We start from the raw sequence: 23,988 nt of genomic DNA, 5'->3' as shown, positions 1-23,988 counted from the left end.
TCTTCATTATAAGGGGGGTGGCTGCTGGCAAGTTTGATACACCAGTCGTCAATTGAGAGGCGAGACCAGGCTCGCATGACCCTTGTAGTGGGTCCAGTCGGAGGGGGCTTAAATGAGGTCCAATCAAAGGGGACCAGTTAGTGGTCTGTCCAAGGCAGTGGGATTGGTGGCCCGGCTACAAGGTCAATACAGTTGCTAAAAATAGGGTCTAGCAGGTGACCCTTGACATGTGTGGGGGTCTTCACGTGCTGGGTGAGTTGCAGGGCTGCCAAGTCGTCAGCCAGGGTAGTGGCTGTGTGGTCTGAGGAGGAATCAAAATGAAGATTAAAATCACCTAGCAGGGTGAAATTGGACGAGGTGCTAGCCCGTTCCGCCAGACTCGTAGGTAGGCACTCATGGAACTGCTTAGAGGGGCCAGGGGGGCGGTAAATAAGAGTGCCTGAGAAGCAGCTATTAGGAGAGAGATCGATGTCAAAAGTAAGGCTCTCACAGTCTGGGATGGTATCAGAGGTGACTCGACATTGAAACCGTTCCTTATAGATAATAGCTAGGACTCCTCCCCTCCCTTTCGGTCGATCTTGCCGCGTAATTTGGAAGCCTGGAGGGAGGGCGACGGCTAAGGCGGGATCGGACTCAGAGGTAAGCCAGGTTTCTGTCAGAAACAATATGTCTGGCGTATGCTCCTCTATCAAAAGTGCAATTTCAGCCTTATGTTTCGGCAGCGAACGACAGTTCAGTAGGAACATATGGAAGTCATGGTTTAACTCGGCGGGGGGTTTGGGTTTGAGGGAGCACTTACATTTAGGGCTGGCTTGTGGTAGAAGATCAGCGCAGTAGGGATGCTGAGTGCAAACAATAACAGGGGGCCTGAGGCTATACAGAGTGTCCGCACTATAGTGCCTGGGCTCTGGTAACTGTAATGCAGGGATTATGGCCCTAGGCGCGGGCTCGGCGCGGACGAGCGCAGACGTGCTTGCCTTATGCACGCCTTCGGCGCGCAATCGTCGCGCCCGCTGCGCTCGTCCGCTGCGCTTCCGGTAGATGCACATGTTTATAGTGGGGGGGTGGGTACAGGGGGCGTGGCCTCGAGGTGGGTGTGTCCCAATCTCGGCGTGGGAAATGGCGGGTGATTAGAATTGACGATTTTGCCCTTTTCCAGCGCTCGTTTTCCAACCTGAAGGGTGCCTGCACACTGTAGTTGTGTGTCAGGGTGGGGAGGTGAGTGAGTTTTAAAAACAATTTTTAAGAATAAAAGCAGTGAAAAGCGCTAAATTATATCATCTTCTTTGAGCTGGAGAATAATTTTGTATGCAACCTTAAAATCCGTTATGCCCTTGGCCCTAAAAAATGGTATCAATAGCTGCATACTGTAATTTTGATAAAAAGAACAAAAGAACAAAAAATGTAACATAGACTGTTTCCCTAGGTTACCACATAGGCAGGCCAAATTCTCAATATTAGGTTGATAACCTATGGGGAAACACAACAAATACTTTATTGATCCTGATGAGACGGAAAAGAAGGCTTTGCTCCCAACATGTAATATCTTTTAAAAGATAACTAATGGGTGAGCACGAAGGAGGTCCGCCCTCGCCTGTCATTAGAATATATTGTTTCACGGATACTTTGGCTGATTCCTGAGCATATCTTGCATCCCCATAGTGTTTATATAAAATTTTGTGGATGGTCTTTCCATCAATTCCATCGAACTGATCAGGATTATTAAAGATATGGTCAAGATTAACCGCAATCAAATTCGCCCGTACTTGGGCCAACCAGGGGATATCACCGCCCTTATGACATTTTAGGCAATCAGCCAAAATTTCCCTAGTTAGAGTGGCTGCTGGATTTTTCCAAACCTTTAGCCAAAACAGGACAGGGCGAGACCTAATATGGTCCTCCAAGTAAGGCATTCTTAGCTCATTATGGCATACAAAGGTGGACGATGAAATTGGTAGACCCAAAAGCCTCATACAAAATCTATTTTCTTCGACCTGAACACTTTTCAAGTTTATATGGCCCCAGATTTCAGCCCCATAGGTCATGATTGGTACACGTTGTGCCCTATAGATTTTAAGTAGGGACAGTACCACCTCAATTCTTTTTGGTTTGGGGAGATTCAATACTGAGTTTATGGCTCAGGAAAAGTGCGAGTGCATATCAAAGAATCGTGGCCCAAGAAAATACTATTAATAGAGTGTTTCTTGGGGCCGCAACACATTAAAAACGATTTTTTTAAATTTGTGCAGAGATCCAAACTGTTCATAAAATCTGCAAATCCCCTAACAAAAATTCTCAAAATGTTGGGTGTTCGAACCATTAAAACAGCATCCTCTGCATATAGTAACGGCGGGCAGTTTGTTACCATTAATTATAGGGACGTTGGTGGTTTGGTTAGACAAAACATTATGAAGTTCATTGATATATAAAATAAATAAAAGTGGGGCGAGAACGCACCCTTGTCTGACACCTCTGCCTACCACTATGTCTCCTGACACTGCCCCATCCATACTTATCCTTACCCGAGCCTTTAAATCTCTGTGCAGATATGCTAAAAAGTACACCAAATCTTTATCTAGTCCATAATCTAAAAGACGTTGCCAAAGCCTCGATCTATTAACAAAATAAAAAGCGGACGAGAGGTCCATAAATGCCAGGTAGAGAGGACTGTCGGGCGATGGTATACTTCCCTATTATTAAATTGAGATTCAAACACTGTTCCACGGTACCAAGATGGCTACGAAAACCCAGCTGACATTTATTTAATATATTTTCGTCCTCTGCCCAGGTCCTGATCTTGTTAAATAAAACTCTCCCCAATATTTTAAGTATATTATCAATTATAGCAGCTTGGATCAGATCTATCTCCTTTTTTAAAAATGGGGATAATTACAGAAGTTGACCATGTACTTGTAATTTTTGTTGTGATTAAGTTATTAAAAACATTTAATAGCAAAGGAGCCCAGAACTCTGGCTTGGATTTTATACGGTCAATAGGCAGCCTGTCCGGGCCTGGGGCTTTATTTCCCGCACTCTGGAGCATTGCCTCCTCGACCTCACTCAAAGACATTTGAATTTGGGTGGGCATAACATTTTCCAAAATCTCTTTACATTGGGGCGGTGAAGGATATATTTTCGAGAAATGAGCGACCCACACTTCACTAGTAATATTGCAGCTTAGGGGGTGGATGTGTTCCCAAAAGCTCTCAGGGACTTAGTGGCAGACCAAAAATTGTTTGTGTTATTGAGTTTAGCAGGGCAGGCAAGATTATTCCAATATTCTTTTAAGACTGTATCATGCCTACATTTTATTACACTTTTATAATTATGCCTTAGAGTTCGAATAAGGATAGGATCTCTAGGGGAAACTGATAAAGCTGCTCTGAGATCCCTATTAGCCCTAGAGCAGATATTATCAAACCACCTAGGATCAGATTTGTGTGGGGCTGCCGGTCTGGAAATCAGTTCTTTTTTTTTTTTGTCCTCATCTCCACCATGGCTGTGATCCGTCGAGTCTCTGGACTGGGAGGAAAGAAAGACAGGCTGTGAATATGACACGCAAACTCAGTAAATACTGGTAGGGTTGCGACCAATTGGTAGAGTTGCCAAAACCCAGATGCTGTGTCAATCACTCTGCACATTCTACCCCCAGCAACTTGTTGTGCGGATGCTCAACCATCAGCCATATTCCTTATTGCTTGAATCAACCTTTACACCCCTCAAAGAAGGCGAGGTTGCAAAGCAGAGAAGGTATAACATGGCTTCGTAATCATCGGACGTGGGGGGGGGGAAAAAACAAAAAACACTCCTCTAATGAGATTAATCAAGTAAGTGCCAAAAAGCTCTTTTTTCTGGTTTCCCAGCTCTGGCTAGATCTAATTTAGATATTTGTAGCATTGAAATACGCCAGTCTTGTATGGAAGGGGGAGATACCTCTTTCCATCTCTTACAAATTTCTCTCCGGGCCACCAGGATGGAGAAGAATAAGAGATTTCTGGTTGCACTTCACTTCTGATCTGCTACTCCGAAGATTACTAATGGAAGATCGATGGACACCGTGGAACCGATGGAAGATGTAAGTTTGTTACTGATTTGATCCCCAAAAGACCGGAGTTGGGGGCAATCAAAAAACATATGTGCATCAGAGGCACCCACTAGGCCGCACCGCGCACATGCGACCGAACCCCCTGGGGAAAATTTGGAAAGCCTCTGAGGCGAATAGTTGGCCCTGTGAATAGTAAAAAGATGGTTTCTACGGAGCCAAGCTGGTTTGACCAGGTCCCACAGAACGTTACATGATATTGACCATAAGTCGTTCAAGTTCGAGGATGGCATCATGGACCCCCATAATTTTCCGGGGAGATGAAAATCCCCGTCAATCTCCTCCAGGATTAAGTTATACCATAGAGAGACTTCCTTTGCTGCTTTTGGTTTGTCTAGCATAAGGTCTTCCAGATGGTTTGCTTCACCTAGTGGTCTATTGTGAAGCCGAGCGAGTCTATCTGGCTGTATTTCGGCTTGGGCCCAACTTGAGATTTGCAGATAATTTAATCTAGACAGCCCTGGACCTGCCTTTCTTACAAGATGTTCCCACGGCAGCAAGACTCCATCTATGAATAGGTCCCCCCAAGTTAGAATTCCAGCGTCTTTTAGTGGGATTACCAGTGCATCAGTTGTCCAGCCAGGGGGTACGTGTAGATCCCATATTGGAGATCTATTTGAATAATATCCTAATTTAGTTGCAGATCTTATATTATACCAAGTTCTTGCAAGACCTTGCAGCACCTTTAGTTTGGCCTTCTTAAAAAATTTGGGGTCTCCGAACTTGAATAGAAAGCCTGACTGCCTGACTTCTTCCCCCTGCAGCAATGCCTTGAACATCAACTCTATACCTTGGTCTGATGGGTTTTTTAACAACATTCGTGCATGTGTCATCTGAAAGGCCCAGGCATATATCTGAAGGTCGGGACCAGCTAAGCCACCTTTCTCCCTACGTCGCCATAATTTCTTCCACGCGATTCTTACAGCTTTATTTTTCCATATAAATGAAGAAATACTGCTTAGCATCTTCGCCACTAACGATGTGTCAAAAAATAATGGAATAGTGTTAAAAATAAAAGTTTACTGAGGTAAAATTGACATCTTCACCAAGTTTGCACGTCCCAGAACCGTCAAAGGTAGGTGCTTCCAAGACTCCATTAGTTTTCTGCGGGGGTCTTGGAAAAGTTCGGCATGGGACGTTTTTTTCGTAGAGCAGTGGATCTTATATATCATAACCCGACGGCCTCTGTTTTGGGTAACGGTGGATTATCAGAGTCATTCTCCATCACAAGGGGCACACGTCAGGGGTGCCCCTTGTCCCCCCTGCTTTTCGATCTCTACATTGAGCCCTTTGCGCAAAAAATCCGCCAGGCTAATAACATCAAGCCTTTTAAGTATAGAGATTGGGAAAAAAAGGTGTCACTGTATGCCGACGATGTCATGATTATGACGTCGGATATCAGCACTGCATTTCCAGCAGCTATAAACTTAGCACTCGAGTTCGGGGAAATCTCAGGGTACGAGGTTAACGAATCCAAGACCGAAATAATGGCTTGGAATAGTGATATAACAGGTTTCAATGGTCAACTTAGCAGTAATCTCAATTACCTACGTCTAAGAATCATCAAAGACATCAATCTGATTGCATCTACTAATTTTACAATAGTTGCGGAAATCAGTTCTTTAATGCCTGGGCATAAAAGAATAAAAGCAGAAACTGCCTCTGCTTTGGGGTCTGCCAAAGTAAGACAAGTCTCCCAGAGAGATGGATATGTTTTTACCATCCTCAAGAAGGTCTCCCTACAATCCATACCCTTCCATTTGACTCTTAAGCTGTCAGTTGAGAGTTCTAAATTTCCCGCTCCCAGTTCTCTTCTAATGTAAGGACGCAGGGCTACCCTTAACGAGACCACGATGGGATTATGGTCTCCAAAGGTAGATGCCCTGACCTCTGCCCCAAGTATGTGATCTTGTAATGATGGGGATATGAAAACATAATCTATAGTTGAGGCTCGTCCTAAACCTCTATAGGTGGGAAGTGGGTTATCGTTAGTAATTATGGCTGCAATATCAATCACACTTAAAAAAACTGCAATTTGATAAGTGGTCTAATAGCTTATAACCTCTCTTACATGGATTGTGTGGAATAAACTGGGGGGGCTCCCAGTAATTCCTTCTCCTATCTTTGCGTTATAATCGCCCGCCAGGCATATCCCTGCCAGTTTGTACTTCCCCAGTGAATTATCCGGGTCCTGAATAAAGTTAAAAAGGTGAACAAAATTAGCATTTGGTGTGGTTAAAAAATCATTATTATAAAAATTAATTAAACAAATAGTGGCCCCCGTGTATAAATCAGAACTTGGAAGTTAACATTGCCAGTGGGGATTGATTTAACTCTACCACCTGAGGCAATACTGACCCATATTGATAAACCCCCCGAAGGTCTACCATATTTAGAATTAGGGGGAATGATATTAAAACACTCATACCCTTCGGAATATAGCTCTTTAGTTGCCCAGGTTTCTTGAAACATAAGGGTCAAATTTGTTTATCATATTTGCCCAATCTTCTATATTTAATTTTGAGGCCAAGCCTGCCACATTCCAACTCATCACCTTCAAGAGTCAGAACAATCAATTAGTTGGGTCTGTTTCACCCTGGGGCTGTTGATAAGAATCTCCTCAGCTACTGTGTGGACCAATCCAGTAGAGTAAGTTTTGGATAAGGGTCAATCAAGGGTATCTAAATCAGAGACAGCCGAAAATCTATTTACCCACTGATAGGTAGGGCTAAAAAGTGGACGCTGTGTGGGTGGTGGTTTATAAAAGAAACCTAGGGGTAAAGCACAGATGCTTGTTGAGAGAAGGCTGTTGGTCTCTTTAACTGCTAGTATAGAACCAACAGTCCTAGGCAGAGAAAAATTAATAACAATGCAGTCACCCCTAATAGTTTTCACCGCAGGTCCCACCCAACTCACCCTACGTACCATTAAGATTTCATGCATATCAGACCTCCTGTACCCTTTATGTTTAGCCATCCAGTCTACACATTTATTCCGCAGTTGTTCCCAAGACTCTGGTGTATTTTTCTCTGGTGGGGGTACCCCTGCGAGAGTTAACACGTATGGACAGGATGCAGGAGGTACATTTAAGACATCCTTATTTGATTCAGCATGCCCCCTGATGCCAATGTCAGCGGTACTCGTGCTAACTGTCGGACCACCTTGTGCATCATCGGGGTTTACATTTTGGGTGATACCGGGTCGCATTGTTTTATTAGAATCAATGGAAACAGGCACGACTTTACAGTTTGGGGCACTTGTCGTACCAGTTGCACATTATGGGAGGGATTTACCAAGATGCTGGCCTGTCGATTTGCCTCATTGGGTTCCCTACAAGGTGGTATGGCCTTGGTAGCTAGGGATTCCAGGCGAACTAGTCGCTTCCATAGCTTATCAAAACTTTTATCCACAAGCCCTTTAACACGATCATGCAATGTGTCAACAATGATATCTATAGCAGTGTCCCCAAGTGTGAAGTTAGAAAAAGCAGTTTGCGTAAACTTCGTCTGGGTGGAATTACTTTGGGTAACCACATCAACTAAGTCAATTGGTTCACTACTGGGAATTGGGTCTGCCGGGATCGTTGTACGTTGTGAGTTCAAACGTGGGGGCTGTCTCTGTTTGGGTTTGGGGCAGGCTGGTTTCAACACCTTCCTCTTCTTTCTTGTCCCACAAACTTCTGGGTTAGGGGATAAGTCCGGGTTGGCTGTAATCAAAGATTCAGTTGGGCTGCATCCAGTTTCAAGATCAGCAGTTAGTCCTATAGAACCATGGCCTTCCATGCCCAGCATATTCTCTCCAGTAAAGGTTTGTGGCGAATGTTCAATCACTCTGTGTCTCGCTGTCTGTGCCTCACTTATATCTGTAGTATCAGTATGATCTGCACATTGAGATTTTAAGGGGCCATGGGACAGTCTTCTCTCAGTTAGCTCAATCTCGCTGCTAACCAAGTTCATTGCCTGTTCCAGCATAGTGTCTATGGATGTAATTTTGCGCGCTGGGGTGGTGGCGCTGCGTTTGCCCATAATGTCACAACCCACCTGATTTCATAAAAGTACCAAAAGTAAAATCCGCCACTCACCGCTGCGGGGTCCAATTGAAAATTAAACTCGAGTTGTTAGGGGACTGGCCCAGCCCAGCCCCGAACGGTCCCGGACGGCCACAGATGGCCCGCCCGGGCTTTGCCCGGCGTGCGCCGCGCTCGTCCCGCGTTGCGGGAGGCTCTGCACATTTTTGAGCGCCTCCTGGCGCGTGTGTGTGACGCCACGAGAGAGCGCCTCTCAAGGATGCCGGATCTTGTAGTTCCGGGACCGCCCGCGTTGCCACCAGCGGGATGGTCTCGGCGGCAGGAGCAGCAGGGCAGCGTTGGCGTCCAAAGGCGAGCGTGCCCAGTAAGTGGAGTCCTCAGTGAATTGACCAGCAAGTTTGTGAAACAATCCCACGCTGCGGGAGGCTCTGCACGTTTTTGAGCGCCTCATTGTGTGTGACGCCACGAGAGAGCGCCTCTCAAAGATGCCGGATCTTGTAGTTCCGGGCCCGCCCGCGTTGCCACCAGCGGGGCGGTGTCGGCGGCAGGAGCAGCAGGGCAGCGTTGGCGTCCAAAAGAGACCGTGCCCAGTAAGTGGTGTCCTCAGTGAAATGGCCAGCAAGTTTGTGAAACAATCCCTTTAGAAGTAATTTGTATCTTCTTTTGTATACCTTCTTGATACAGTTATCAATAAATAGATCTATTATTACAATTTTGCATTGTGACTTTTGGCTTACTATTATATCTCCCCTGTGCGTATGGTGAATGATAAGTGGTTAGGAGATTGTGTGGCTATGGTTAGGTCCAGTTGATGTGGCCAGTAGTTGAAGTTATTTTTAGAGTGTAGTCCAAAGGAAACCCTCTTTCTGATATTATCCCAAGGAACCACCCAAGGTGAGTAGTAGGGACCCCACGGGGGACGGGTGCAGTGTGGGAGCACAACCCCGTGCGCCATACAATTCTATGGGAGTGTGGAAGTTGCAGTTTTAAAGTTTAAGGACCCTTCTAAGTGGACTTTAAAGAATCCTGCGGAACTTAGGAGGTTGGAGAGCCACCCCACCGGTGGATACCGTAGTACCAGAGTTACCTATCCCAGGGAAGCCGGGTGCATAGGTCTGAAGTGATGTCAGAAGCAGCTGTCGATCTCTATCAAGGACTTCTAAGAAGAGCCACTGCTGGGAAGAAGAAAAGTGTCAGTCGAAACCCAAAGGTGGATTCCTGTTGAAGAGTATCTGAAAGCAGAGGGGACAGAGTCTGGGTCACTCAGGAGTGACCAGGGGCTCGGTAGACGAATGCCCACCGATGTTGGGTGCTTCAGGAGCGAAGAGGAGGTCTTTGACTCTGCAGCCACCAGGACCAGGAGACGTCGTGGAAGACCAGGAGCCGGATATGTGCTGTCCCACAAAGGATGTCGTGTGCTGAGGGGTCGGTGTCCGGCTGGAGACCAACAAGCCTTGGCAGTGGTAAGCCATGAAGATGGTCAAGAAAGGTTAAGGTTTGGACCTGCAAGGTCGTGGAAACTCACCAAGCACAGGGGAGTCGGGACAAGCCTTGAGAAACCAGGGAAGCCCAAGAAAAGCAGTGTTGACCCTCAGGAGGACACACAAGCCGGAGGCATAGGAGTCGCGAGTGGGACCTCAAGCAGATTTACAAAGCAACGGACCACAGAGCACTCAGTGTGAGGAGGCCAAAGTTCTTTGGTGGAAATGATGCCAGTGGTCAGGGCTACTCGGAGCCCAGGGCACTTGTTTTGGGAATACCAACAAGCATGTGCACTTGCAAAAGTAAGCAGAGCACAGGGGTACGGGTATTGCAGCCCCATGAGGGATTCTGACCTCAAACTTGGTGAGAGGACAGCTCGGACATCGAGGGACTTGGGAACCCACCTCCTGTGTTGCTGGAGCCTTCGGAATCCGTAGTAGCTCACAAGCAGCAGACCTATCAGTTAAGATGTGGTACCTGCGGATGCAGGGGAGTGAGTCCTTCATTCCAAGGGAGATGTCTTCAGTTGTCCTTGATGCTCCACAGGCCCTGCACAGAGCCTTTATGGTGCACAGGCACAGACAATGGTTCAGACTGAGATGGAGACGAAGTCGTGCCCAAACAAAGTCCAGCGAAGTCCAGAGTGTCCAGGCAGTCGAAGTTCAGTGGTTTCTGGTTCAGAATCTTGTCCACGTCGAATCTAGGGTCCTACAGCCTGGTAAGCCCTTTTGTACCCATGGGAGAGGGTTGGACAGATTATGAGGACCCTCCCAAGGGAGGGCCTTGACAGTGGGGAGGTTACTCCCATGTCCTTTGTCTAGTTTTGCATCAGAGCAGGAGCCAACGGCTCCTAGGACTGGTTTGAACTAGACACCAAATGTGCCCCTTATGCATACTTTCGGTCTCTGGCACGAGTAGCCACCCAGGCCTAATACACTAAATCCTGTCTGGGAGGTGGTCAAACCTCCTTGTGACAAGATGCCTATTGTCCTGCCTTCCCCTCCTCGAGCTTGGCTCAGCAGCAGGAGGGCAGAAATGTGTCTCTGGTCGGCAGCAACCCTTTTGGGCTGCCAGGGACTAGAAGGCTGGTACCGGGAACACCAGGGACCTCACAAAGCTAGTTTCTGAGGCGTGGAATCATACCTGCCACACCGGTTACCGGTGTGGGGGCATGATTCATCAAAGTTTGATACTAAACACGATAGGGTTACTTTCAGCCGTTTGAGAGTTGGTAATCACACGGTCACGTAATGCCACTCTATGAGAATGGACTCGGTAGGCTGCAGGGTTGTCCTGCTCATGCAAAGGCACCCTCTCACTTAGAACAAAGCACCCTGCCTTCAGGATTGTCATGGCCTGATATAGGGGTGATTTATAGGTTTTAAGTGTAGGGACCCTTAGATATAGTAAACCTATATCTATAGTAAGAGGTGTATGCACCATCTTACACATGCTGCAATGGCAGGCCTGTAGTTCCATTTTGCATGGCCTCTTATGGGTGACATAATACATGCTTCAGCCCATGGAAAGCCTCTGGGGTACCTATGCCCTGGGTACATGGGTACAATATACTAGGGACTGACAAGGGTACCCCAGTATCCAATCTGGAGTGTACCTTAGTACATGGCATAACCGTTTATGGAGAAAGCGGATAGACTAGGGTTCTTATTAGCAGGATCCCAGTCAAAACAGTATCACATGATGCAAAAAGTGGGGGTAACCATAAGAAGCAGATCCTACTTTCCTACACTTTTAGTAGTAATTGGGAGACTGTAGCCACTATGGAAAAAAGTTATCCCCAATAACATGAGTGTGTGTTATGATATGACCTATGACGTAAAAGCTTGTATTACTTATGGGGCCAAGCTAGGTACTTATCAAAGAGGGTCACGTCAAAATGACAGTTAAGGAGCTTTATCAGTTGAATGGCTATGATAGATGTGGCTGAAGAGTCATCAAGAGGTTAATATGGCAGGGGTAGTCAATCTTCTTATTTTGAGTCCTATATCACATATTGTATTTTGCCAGACAAAGTTAGCTACAAGTAAGCTGTGATGAGGCTCACACTTTCAATTTCAATTGACAGATAATCATACATGGTTATGCTAGAGTCAGTAGTGCCATTCCGCATCTTTGTTTAGCCCATGTCAAACTATGTCAAAGCCAGTGCTTAGTTTGTAAATAAATAAGTGCCGGAGCTCTCATCAGGAGACCGCTGTAGCTTGCACCACATGTTGCCGCTGCCAGTGATAGTAACAACTACTAACCATCACACTCCTATTAGTGTGACAATTCAGAGTATTCCAGGCCCTGAAAGCTATGAGAATGGCTTGGGTTGCATATAGTAGTCATTTTTGATGTATATTGAATTAATAATTGACTGTTGTGGTCATCAGAGACAGCGCCACCTCATGACAGACTGTCACAAGCACCGGTGTTGACAATTAAGTGCAGGTGCCGATCACCAGAAACCACCAGCTCAAATTAAGCACTGGTCAAAGCAGATGATTAAAGCACTTCCTTCTGGTCGTAGTTTTAATTTTATATCTCCCTCGGATTGGTGCTGTTTCACTTTGAGTAGGCCACAGTAGGAGAAGGTACTTGATGCGGGTGGTATGTTAGGAAATGTTCTAATAGAGGTAGTTTCTGGTCGTCTTTGAGCATATTTTGGTAATGTTCCTATATTCTAATTTTAAGTGGTCTGGTAGTACTTCCTATATAGTGTTAGTTACAAGGACAGGTTATTACCTAGACAACATTGCTACTTTCACAATTTATAAAGTAACATAATGTGAAGAGGCTACCATTTATTCTCCATTCTTTTGTTTTTGATGTTCCCAATGTGCATATAGAGCAATTCCTACAAGTGTATAATCCTTGGGAATGTTGGAGAAAAGTGAAGGGTGCTTTAGTGTCATCTAGAAAAGAAGGGGATAATTTGTCTCTGAGTTTGGGTGCCCGTGTGTCGCTCAGTTGTGGAAAGTTAGAGATGGTATTCTGTACTATGGGATTGCAGGTAAAGAGGGACCAATGTTTTCTCAACGTTTTATGTATGTAGTGGTGGCCATTGTTGTATGTAGTAATAAAGTGAATCATTGATTTGCTGTCACATTTCTTATTGCTGTGTAGGATGGAGTTCCGATTAGAAGTAGAAAATCAATTTTGTGTTGCAACCAGTTTGTTGAGAACTTATCCTCTTGAACACAGCTTCATTAAGATTTCCTTGTCTTGCTGGTCATAGTCTGTTTGTTTGCTATAGGTTCTTCTTGCTCGTCTGTATTCACCAGTCGGAATATTAACAATGCTGTGTTGTGGATGTCAACATGTAGCATCGTGTTGGCTGCTGTCTGTTTTCGGTGGATTATTGTCTCTAGGGAATTGCCCTCAACATAAATTGTATGTTCTAGGAATTCCATTTTTTTAATATAAGTTACTTCAGTACTCCATTTGTTTGGTGAAAAGCCTTCTATGACTTCTCTGAGATGTTTTTTCAGACCTCATCAAATTAGTAAGATGCTATCACTATATCATCCCCAGAAAACAGCATTTTCAGAAAGTTGCTCCTGGTTGTTGTTCCTTAGCCAGTATCTCTCTACTTTCTCCATTAGGAGACACGGGGGAGCGAATCGAGCTCCCATTGCAGTTCCTTGCTGTTGTGGAAAAAATTCTCCTCTGAACAGAAAGAAATTGTTGTTGAGGCAAAAATCCAACATTTCAGTTATCATGTGGTTCCTCTCTAGGTAATGTACAGATCTTGTTGCTAGGCATTTTTCCACAGGCTTAATCCCATCTTGATGTTTAATTGAGGTGTAGAGGCTTACCACGTTGATTGATGCCAATAAGTAGTCAGTATTCCATTCAATGTCCTGTAGTTTCTGCAAGATGTCCTTTGTATCTCTTATATAAATTGGCAAGGCTTTTATAAAGGGTTGAAGATCTTCATCAATGAATTTACCTAAAGTGAAACAGATTGAATTTTTGCCTCCACCCAAAGGAATACGGACCTTTGGGTGGAGTTGCTAAAGAGGGGTGGGTAACCCAATATACCCTTGCGGGCTCGGGCAAACAATATGTATGAAGGAAAGATACCAGCAAGGGTTTTATTTTCAGATTCAATGTTACAGCTTCGAAAGGTCTATATTACTAGAGCTCTTAAACTGAAATTATCAGTGGCTGTCGTAGTTGTTGTCAAACCCAAGAATTGATGGTTAAACCCCAAAAGCTACCACACTAGCTCTGAGGAATTAGAGCAATTCAGAAATGAGAAAACATTCAAAAATAACAAGCAACACAAGGATTTATATTTCAAAGAGACTTATTGTTTATATCTTCGAATCAAACTCATATGTTATAAGGGTACACAATCAACTTAATTATTACCAAATCTTAGGTATAAGGAAACGGACAATCATTCCGAGATATCTGGTCGGAGGTTATCGGATAACCTCCGACCAGATATCTTGGTTGCTGTGTTTCCCGTTTTTGGCCAATTTCAACCTTTCGAAAATTGAATTTGGTTTCTACTATCGAGAACCATAAACTGGCTTGGTACTTTCGACCGAACGCCGTCCAAGGGAGATATTTGTGAATCCCCAAGGGGTCATCTATACCATATTAACCCTTCGTCCTGATGATGGTCTTGGGATAATAGCACATAAGACTGAAACGTCGACATACTAGTCCATGTCTGCATTTACTTCCATCTGACTTACTGGCTATTTCAACAAGAAGTCATTTTCACTTATATTACAGATTGGATTTTTTATCTTTTGTATTTATGGAATGATTGTCCGTTTCCTTATACCTAAGATTTGGTAATAATTAAGTTGATCGTGTACCCTTATAACATATGAGTTTGATTCAAAGATATAAACAATAAGTCTCTTTGAAATATAAATCCTTGTGTTGCTTGTTATTTTTGAATGTTTTCTCATTTCTGAATTGCTCTAATTCCTCAGAGCTAGTGTGGTAGCTTTTGGGGTTTAACCATCAATTCTTGGGTTTGACAACAACTACGACAGCCACTGATAATTTCAGTTTAAGAGCTCTAGTAATATAGACCTTTCGACGCTGTAACATTGAATCTGAAAATAAAACCCTTGCTGGTATCTTTCCTTCATACACTTTGGGTGGAGTGCCAGGTTTTGGGGAGTAAGCATAAGGTAGGTGCCACTGGGTGTTGGATCCAGAGAAATTGCTTTTCTTTCTATGTAACTAGCCCATTGCAGTACCATTTTTAATAAGATTTTGTAAGGAGACTTGTAACGCTTTTGTTGGATCGTGTGTCCGTTTTCTGTAGCAATTTGTGTAAACCCAGTTGTCGATAGGTTTCATAGAGGTAGTCTTCCTTTTGTTGAATAACAACTTTGCCACCTTTGTCTGCTTCCTTTATTATTATGTCATGATCCTGACTTATTTCTTGTAATGCCCGTCTTTGATTTGAACGGTGCAGCAGGTGTAGTGACACGGGGGCCAAAAGGTCTAGGAAACCCACTGAACACAGATTATTGCTATATTTTACTATTAAACATGCATTCATAAGTGCAATTACCTTGCAGGCACTAGGGTCATGATTTGAATGGTGCAGCAAGTGCAGTGGCACCGGGGCCAAAAGCTCTAGGAAGGCCACTGACACCGATTATTGTTATATTTTACTACTAAGCAAGCACTCAGGAGTGCTCTTTTGGCTCTTTTGGAACCATTGCACCCAAAGTACCGCATTGCTGAAAGCATCACTATAAGAAAAGCTGTAACCTGTTGGACTTCTCTGTCTACATAAAACTTAGGGTACATTCAGCGCATTTATATAGCACATTTTCATGGTTTTCGTATGGTCCTAAAATGCTTATGAATCTGGACACACTAACACCTTGGCAAGGGCATTCCCCAGTGTATACCATTAGCACTTCAACAGTTGTGAGCACTATATAAATACTTATTACTTATAACAGCGCATTCCATACCAAGCTTTGGCATAGCCAGTAGGTCTTGCCTATGCGAGATCCACTGACTTTGTCAATGATTCTTTAGCCATATTATACAGCAGTGCTTGCTGCAGTGCAGCATTACTGAACATTTTTAAAAAGCACTATAACACGGACAATGCTGGCTGTGTCATTCAGTTTTTTTTTACATTACTTTCAACCATTTGCAACATACCTAAAAAACATTAGCAAATCCGATAAATCTCACATAGGCCGAACCTATTGGCTTTTCCAATGCTTGTTAGGGAAAGGGGCCGCTGCTGGCGCCTCTGTCACTTTCTCCAGCTTTCCCGGGTAATTACAGCTGGCAGGGGTAGGGGGCGAGAGAGCGAGAGAGAGAGAGAGAGAGATTCAGCAACAAGCAGTGTTTTGCGGAAAGGCAATATGCAAATGTGGCACACTTTTTTTTTCATTGTGCCCGGACCGATTTTTAATCCCAATGCACCCCTATCACTGAAGGACAAATGAATCCTGAGTCTTCAGAAGCACAATTAAACTCTTGTTGTCTCAATAAACATAACATATATGTAGATTAGTTTACCGTTTGTTAATGAATGTCCATGTTATCAATGCATTTCTTCTGCTGGCTACTGGCGTTCTGTGAAGATGCCAGAGGGCTCTCTGAAGTCGCAGCCACATTCTGAGGCTCATGTACACACGGCTCGAGATCTGACTCCCCACGAAGTCCTTGTTCACCTAGATGGCTTCATTGCTTTCAAAACAGAGGGAAACAAGAGAATACTCCAGAAAGTCTTCAGTCAGAGAGGGAGCAGGGCTTGGAGTTATTCCTGGGCAATTGGCAGTTCTGCCACCGCAGCTCCAAGTTAGTGGGACTCATCATTTCTGAGTCAGAAGACTGGGCAGACCTTGCCAAAAGGGAGGACTTGTCTTCAGACCAACACTTGGGTGGAACTGTAGAGCATTCTCCTATTATTACTGGAACTGTATTCATCAAGTTCGGCAGGCCTCTCTTTTAACTGTCTTGGAGTATCACTCAGAATCAAGACACTGACAAGGAACCATCCACTGATCACCTTGAACTGCCTTATCAGATCAGAGGGGGGGGGAGTGCACTCAAGGACGGGATCTAAGTAGCACTGAGGGGCACAGAGGGACACCGTATACATAGATTCAGTAACACAAATACTATACCCAATATACTATATAATATATAATGTACTATAATGTACTATATATGTAATGTATAATGTACTATACAATAACCATTCTGAAAAAAGCCAATGCTGGATCCAGCCTTACCCGACAACTTCAGACCCATCTCCAACATCCACTTCTTAGCCAAAGTGCTAGAGAAATGTGTGCAACAGCAGCTGAGTCAACACATCAACAACTTCCACCTGCTCGATGACTTCCAATCCAGATTTAGACCAGGGCACAGCACCGAAACCACCATGCTCCACATCGTGGATGATGCCCTTAAAGCCCTTGATCAAGGCAAAACGTGTCTCCTAATCTTCCTGGACCTATCCTGTGCCTTTGACACCGTCAACCATGAAAAATTACTTGAACGCCTCAAACTCAGGATGGGAATGGATGGCACTGTTCTAGAATGGTTTAGGTCCTTCCTCCAAAACCGGTCACAGAGATTCCTAATCAACGGCAACCTATCGTCACCATCCCCGGTCACGGTTGGAGTCCCTCAAGGATCAACCCTGTCCGGGCCGGACTCGGAACCAAAACTGGCCCTGGCAAAATGCTCAGCTGGCCCCCCAGAGGTTTGGGGACCCACCCTTTTCAACCTTTACCTAGAACTGCTTACCGAAGTATTACACACTGCTAATATCTCCTACCATATGTACGCTAATGACACTCAGATCTACATCAAAACCTCATCTCTCGAAGAGATTCTCTCCCTGAACGAAGCCCTGAAATTTACCGTCCAATGGCTCGCATCCAATCAACTCAAACTCAATGCAAAGAAAACAGAATTTCTCCTGGTCTCCCCTCCCAATACCAACCTTGAGATCCAATCATGGATTAAGGCTATCACAGCCTTAAATTGCCCAGAGACCATCGTGGACTCAGCCAAATCCCTGGAAATAACCATCAACAGCAACCTGAACATGCGGAACCACATCAATTCGATAGCCTAAACAGCCACCTGAGCTACCTTAGGAAATTGAAACCCTTCCTCGATGCTCCTGACTTAAAAATGGCAGTCCAAGCACTTGTCATCTCTAGACTGGAATATGGCTGCTTTACCCTCTCAGGTTTACCCAAGATCTCCCTGGCACCTCTTAAAGCCTGCCTCAGTGCCGCCACCAGACTACTTACCGGCACAAGGAAATACGATCATATTTCCCCACACCTGAAAGCTCTCAACCGGCTTTCCCTGGAGGCAAGAACACAGCTCAAACTAGCATGCATCACGCACAAAGCTTTATACACTAACTCCCCTACATACCTGGCACAGAAACTTGTGATCTCCGGAGGAATCAGAAACTCCCGATCGGCCAGAGACCTCTTACTCCAACCTGCACGCTTTTGGAAAAAAATAATTTACAATCGGGCCTTCACTGGGGCTGCTTCAAGAATATGGTACTCTCTCCCACCTGACATCAGAAGAATTCCCTCTCTGACTCGTTCAAAAAGGAAGCCAAAACCTTCCTTATGGGTAAATTTCTTGTTTAAACTGTGCCTCAACCACCACCATGGCCCTGATCTATGGCCATCCAGTGCCTCCCCTTGGACTACCTAGTCATCCCGTCTGAAACTTGGGGCCTTATCTGGAACATTTGTAAACGTAATCTGTAAATATGTTATCTCGTCTTGCGTACTTGGTTATGTAAACTGTAAATACGTGCCCTTCTTTCCCTTATGTATTTATTTATTTTATGCATTTTTATAAAGCGCGGACTTTACCCGAAGGTGTCAGAGCGATGTACAATGGAACCAGTTACGTTACATGAGAGAAACGTTACAAAGTATAATGTACAAAAATAGCAGGACACGGACCAGAGAACAGTAGAGAGCACAGACAACGCGAAGTCAACGTTCACAAGAGGGGGATTAAGAGCAATAGATAGTGAAGGCAATAAACTACAAGAAAAGGAAGCATTAACAACTGAAGAGGCTGAAGGTGGGAGGGCGGGGGAGACACTCTCCTCTGCCACAGTGCCTGTCGGCAGACGCTGGGAGGGAGAGCCCTGCCCTGGGAGAGCTGCACTCACCGTGCCCCCTGCGCCTCTGCGCCTGCAAGACTTTTCCCATCTGCTTGTCAAATAAGCAAGCAGACAAGAAAAGTCACGACAAGCCAGAAAACAGGCCACCGTGTCCGTAGGAGTTGTCTAAAAAGCGGACAGGGCGGCAACCGAAAACCCTCCTTTTCAATGGGAAGCCAGTGTCCACCCTAAACGCTGACGATACCCAATGAAAAGGAGGGGCGGGGCCCACAGCACCCCCTTCCTACAATATATCTCGCATGGCGTGGCAGCAGCCTCGCTGCTCCGCCCACACCTCAACGAGACCCTAAAAGCGTAATATGCAGCTCTCCCCACCCGGCCCTTTTCTGGGCTACCCTGCTTCCCCCCCCCCCCCTTTACTCGATCTGTTACTGGTTGATTCAAAGCCTGTCTGTATATTGCTACATTCCCTTGTAAAACGCTCTGATACCTTAACGGGTCAAGTTTGCGCTCTGTAAAACACATAAATAAATAAATAAATACTATAACGTTATGTGTGCACATTGAGAGAGATAAAGACGCCCTAGTTTTCTGCAAAACATATCATCATGATTTCACATGACTGGAATAGTTTGAAACATAAGTCATTCATCTTTTAAACATTTAGGGACTTAATTCCAGTGCTTGATTACATCATAGTTTATCCTACTTAACCCCCATTATGGTATCCAGTGGTGCCTGTAATGGGAATTACAAGTCCCTTCATAATTAGAAGAATTGAATTTTTCACTCAAGGTCTCCAGCAGGCAGGGCGTAACTTCAGGTTTTTTTGGGGGGTATTACGCCCACCTAATAAATGTATTTTATGATGAATAGTGGGGACAGGTGCTTTCATTCGGCTATGGTGAGGTGTTTGTTGGATTTCACCTGGTATTTTTGTTCGCACACTGACAAATACACACTCACATGCACTTATCTTTGTTTTTGAAGGTCCCAAAAAATATTGCTTATTTTACAAAATATTGTGTTTTTCTCACTTAGTACTCATACCAGTCCACAATCCCCTCCCTTTCCACTGCCCCTTAAAGCCCTCTCTTGGTCCGTACTTGTCATATAATGCTCGCCTGCGTGATTATCTGAAAATGTAAAGCTCACACCCCACAATCTTACTGACCAAGCCACGCCCTGGCAGCAGATGAAAGCAGCCACAATCTTCGGGTGACGCTCAGGGTGTATGAGGTGTTACCAACGGATTCAGGCTTCGTATTCCAGATTTCCCTGGTAATTATTCGTTTCTCACTGGAATATAGGGACCCACTTGTAATCCCTGGTAACTTGACTTCCCACCTCCTCCCCCAGTGGACCAAGTCGCTGCGTTCATTCTGGGGGAATTGCAGTGAGTCCTGTAGAAGGGCAAAATAGGGTATGTCATTCATTACAAGCCATCTAAAAATCATTGATAACACATTCGAAATAGGAACTAAAAAGCTCTGCTTCGGCCAGTCATGGGCAAGCACTGCAACCATAAAGCAACCATGGTAAAACAAAAACAAAATGCTTATATGTTCGATACCTAAAAAAGGGAGGTAGTGAAAGTAACCATACAGGGAAATGTAAGAGAATTTTAATGATGCGGTGTAACCACAGTGCTCTTAAACGTCAGTTTGTCGGTGAGTATCATAAATATATATATTCAGGGTTGTGATTTGTGAGACGTGAGCCTCGGAAGTCCCAGTGCAATAAGCACTAGACGGACTCCCTTACAGACACCAGTAACGAACCTTGTTTGCATTTGTTTTATGATGTTGGTCTCATAACAACTTGACAGTTTCCTCCTGACAAAACTGCATATGCATCAAGAAAACCTAATCAGGAACTGTTTTGAGATTCGCATGAAAAATTAATTATGATGAAATATTGATATCGTTTGCATCTTATGATTGACTGTCATTGAGTAAAAATGTTATTAATTAAACGTTTTAACACCAATCACATTTCATCCCTTTGCCAGATTGACACCATGGAGATGATGCGACATCCAGAAGAAACGACTAACATGAAGCGACAAACCGTGGCTTCTTATTTCAGGGTACGTAAAGTTTCTGTACTACATTTTGCCACAGAGCCTGGTGCAACCCAGCATAATCTATTGCTGTACACGTGGATCTTTAAAATGCTAAGTAAATGGGCGCTATGTTTTTATGCTTCATGCAAGATCCTGTGAAAAACCTTTTGAAAAGTGGGCTCTGGTGTCTTAAGCAAGCATTTTTCTTCATTATTAAAAATGCTTTATTTTATATCAATTTATCAGGAACAGTGCTTAATCCATACTAATATTATAAAGAGAGAGCCCAAACCTTTGAGGCGGGTAATCTCAGTAACCACAGCACCAATCACAACACCCAATACAGCATTGGAAAGGGCAGTTGCAGCAGAAGGACATAGGCTATGCAAACGGCCACCATATATATTTTTTTGCAGAGTTTTATATAGCGCGAACTTGACCCGAACTGAATCAGGTATCAGAGCGCTTTACATAGCACCAGTTACGTTACATGAGAACACACATTCATTTTTGTTAGGCACGGGGAGATTAGGTGATTTGCCCAGAATCACAGGATGTTTGGCGTCGTTACCAAGACTCGAACCCAGATCCCCAGGTCCGAGGTCGAGCGCCTTAGCCGTTAGGCCAACTCCTCTATACATTGAAAAGGTAAAAGAACCGTGCCGGCAAAGTAGTCCCTTGTGGGCGTGTCTGCTTTGTGCTGTGGGCGTGGGCTGGGGGTGTGACTAACGCTGGGGCATGTGGTACGGCCATCACATCGTGGGCTGTGGGTGAACACTGGGGGCGTGTGTCCGCCCTTCATGCCATGTGAGTCGTACATACAAGCGCCAATTACGTTGCTGCGCAGCATCAAGGGGCACGCTGGGGGCGTGAGAAACGCTGGGGGCGTGTGTCCGACCTTCATGCCATGTGAACGCAATTGCGCCGCATCAAGGGGCACGCTGGGGGCGTGAGAAACGCTGGGGGCGTGTGCTACGTTCCGCCCTTCATGCCATGTGGGTCGTACATTAATCGTCTGCTGTGGCCGTGTGCTGGGGGCGTGACAAACGCGTTCACCTGGAGGCCTGGTAAGTAACGTTACTGCAGCCTCTCCTGCGCGCTGTTACTGAACTCTCTCATTCAACGAAATTACATGCGTCTGCTACCATCAACCAGGGCTCTAGCCGGGCTCAGGCGGCGGATCAGTACACTAATTAAACGTGCCTGATAACATCAACCAGGGCTGCAGCTGGGCCTCAAGCGGGGGAACACGCGCCTGCTAACATCAAACAGACCTGCATCTGGGCCTCAAGAGGGGGAACACGCAAATGAGCGTGTCTGCGGGGACAATTACTGCAGCCTCTCCTACTCGCTGTCACTCAACTCTCTCATTAAACGGATTTACCCGCGGCTGATAACTCTCTCATTCAATGACATTACACACGCCTGCTAACATCAACCAAGGCTGTAGCTGGGCTCAGGCGGCGGATCACTACACCAATTACACGCGCCTGCTAACATCAACCAGGGCTGCAGCTGGGCCTTCTCCGTCCCTATTCTAATGAAACAAAAAATGTTGTCTACAGCGAGATTTTAAAATAAATTGCCCTTGCCAAATACACACATTACACACATTCTATTTCATACCCGGACAACGTCGGGACGGGCTGCTAGTTTGTAATAAAATATGAGCCAGGGCCCTCGCCAGGAGGCCACTGCAGCTTTACTCACCCACTGCCCCTGCCAGCGCTGCCAACGACAATACATACGCAGCTACAAACCATAACACTACTACAAGTGTGATTATTCAGACTATGCCCGGCCCTCAAAGCTATAAGAATGGCTTGGGCTGTAGGAATTAGTCGTTTTTAATATAGATCGAATTAATAAAGAGCCGCTCATCTCTAAATTACACAGACAGCATCACCATGTGGCATACTGTCGTTAAGTGTTGGTGTTCACAATTAAGTGCCAGTGCCAGTACCGGAAACCACTGACTGAAATTTAATACTGCATTGAAGAAATCATGCAGTGACGGCTGTTGCCTATGGAATGCTAGTGTGGCGACTCACCAACAGCATTAGGCATAGAAAGAGAAACTTTGCTATATAGAATTGAGCAGCCATAATGTAAACAGGCGAAGTGAAAGTTCTGTCACTGTGTATTTTCAATACTGAAGCCTGTGCTCCTGACAGTGGAAGTTGCACATGTCAGCAGCACAAATTAGGGGCATCAGTAGGGCTCCGCGGACTGTACATGTGCGATGGGCTCTTTTCATTTAAGTCCCTTTCACACATTTGCAATCCATAGGTATACTGCACATGCCCTGAGCAATGTAGCATGTCTGAGGATACGGGCCTCCTCGGGCAATGACAAGCTTTTCTCATTGTTGCCCCAAGTCCTAACAGTAGTCAGGATAGAACAGAGGTAAAAATGGCCAACCCTTGCTCTATCCTGACTTCTGATAGGGTGGTAAGGCAGTATTTGTGTAGGAGTCTGGTGGTAGCAAAATGCAGAAGCCCAATGACTCTGGGGCCAACAAGTAGGTTTTCAGAGCCTAGCTAGTCCAGAGTATCTAATACCACAAAGCAGCCTTGGATGAGCTTTTAAAAATGAAAGTTTTCCTAGAAATATGTTTCCACAGATTTTGCATTAGCATCTGTCCTAAAAAACATAACTTTTTTGAGTATTGGGCTTAATGGCGCTGGAACAGTTTTTAGAGTAGGAGTGCTGTCATCAATGCGACACCACTGAAGCCAAAAGATTTGTCAAAAAGCCAAACCTCACACAAAGAACAAGCGTAGCAAATGCATTCAGTAGCAGGGTGGTAATGATGTAGTATTTAGTGGGTGGTGCATTTTTTAACACACTGTCACAAATATATTACTAAAGCATTTTGCGGCAGCACACGGTCATTTACAGACAGCACATTTTCCATTCACATGGCCATTAAATTTGCACAGACATACAGATTTACTGATAAAACTATACAGCGCATTAGCAATAATGTGTGAAAATCGGGTTTCATCATATATTTCATTTGTGCATCACAAAGTGTACGGATTTGTTTCGATCATATTAAACCTTTGTTTGTCACACTTCAGAATTATAAAACATCATGCTTCATTTATGCTTTCCCATCTGCGTATATGTTTTGATATATTTTTATAGTTCATTTACATGGATTTACCTCAGGATTCCGAGCA

The 23,988-nt window shown here is 44.8% G+C and overlaps 1 protein-coding gene across 1 annotated transcript in view; it reads left to right on the top strand.

Moving 5' to 3' along the window:
- MYO3B (myosin IIIB) overlaps positions 1-23,988 on the top strand; it is a 2,563,893-nt gene that overhangs the window by 1,807,210 nt on the left and 732,695 nt on the right. The window contains exon 24 of the mRNA XM_078681588.1: positions 20,750-20,827. Coding sequence (XP_078537714.1) covers positions 20,750-20,827 — 78 coding nt within the window. The remainder of the gene's footprint in view (positions 1-20,749; positions 20,828-23,988) is intronic.

Source organism: Lissotriton helveticus, chromosome 3_1 (assembly GCF_964261635.1).
Source record: "Lissotriton helveticus chromosome 3_1, aLisHel1.1, whole genome shotgun sequence".
NCBI lineage: Eukaryota > Metazoa > Chordata > Amphibia > Caudata > Salamandridae > Lissotriton > Lissotriton helveticus.
This window is presented reverse-complemented; position numbering and strand designations above follow the sequence as displayed.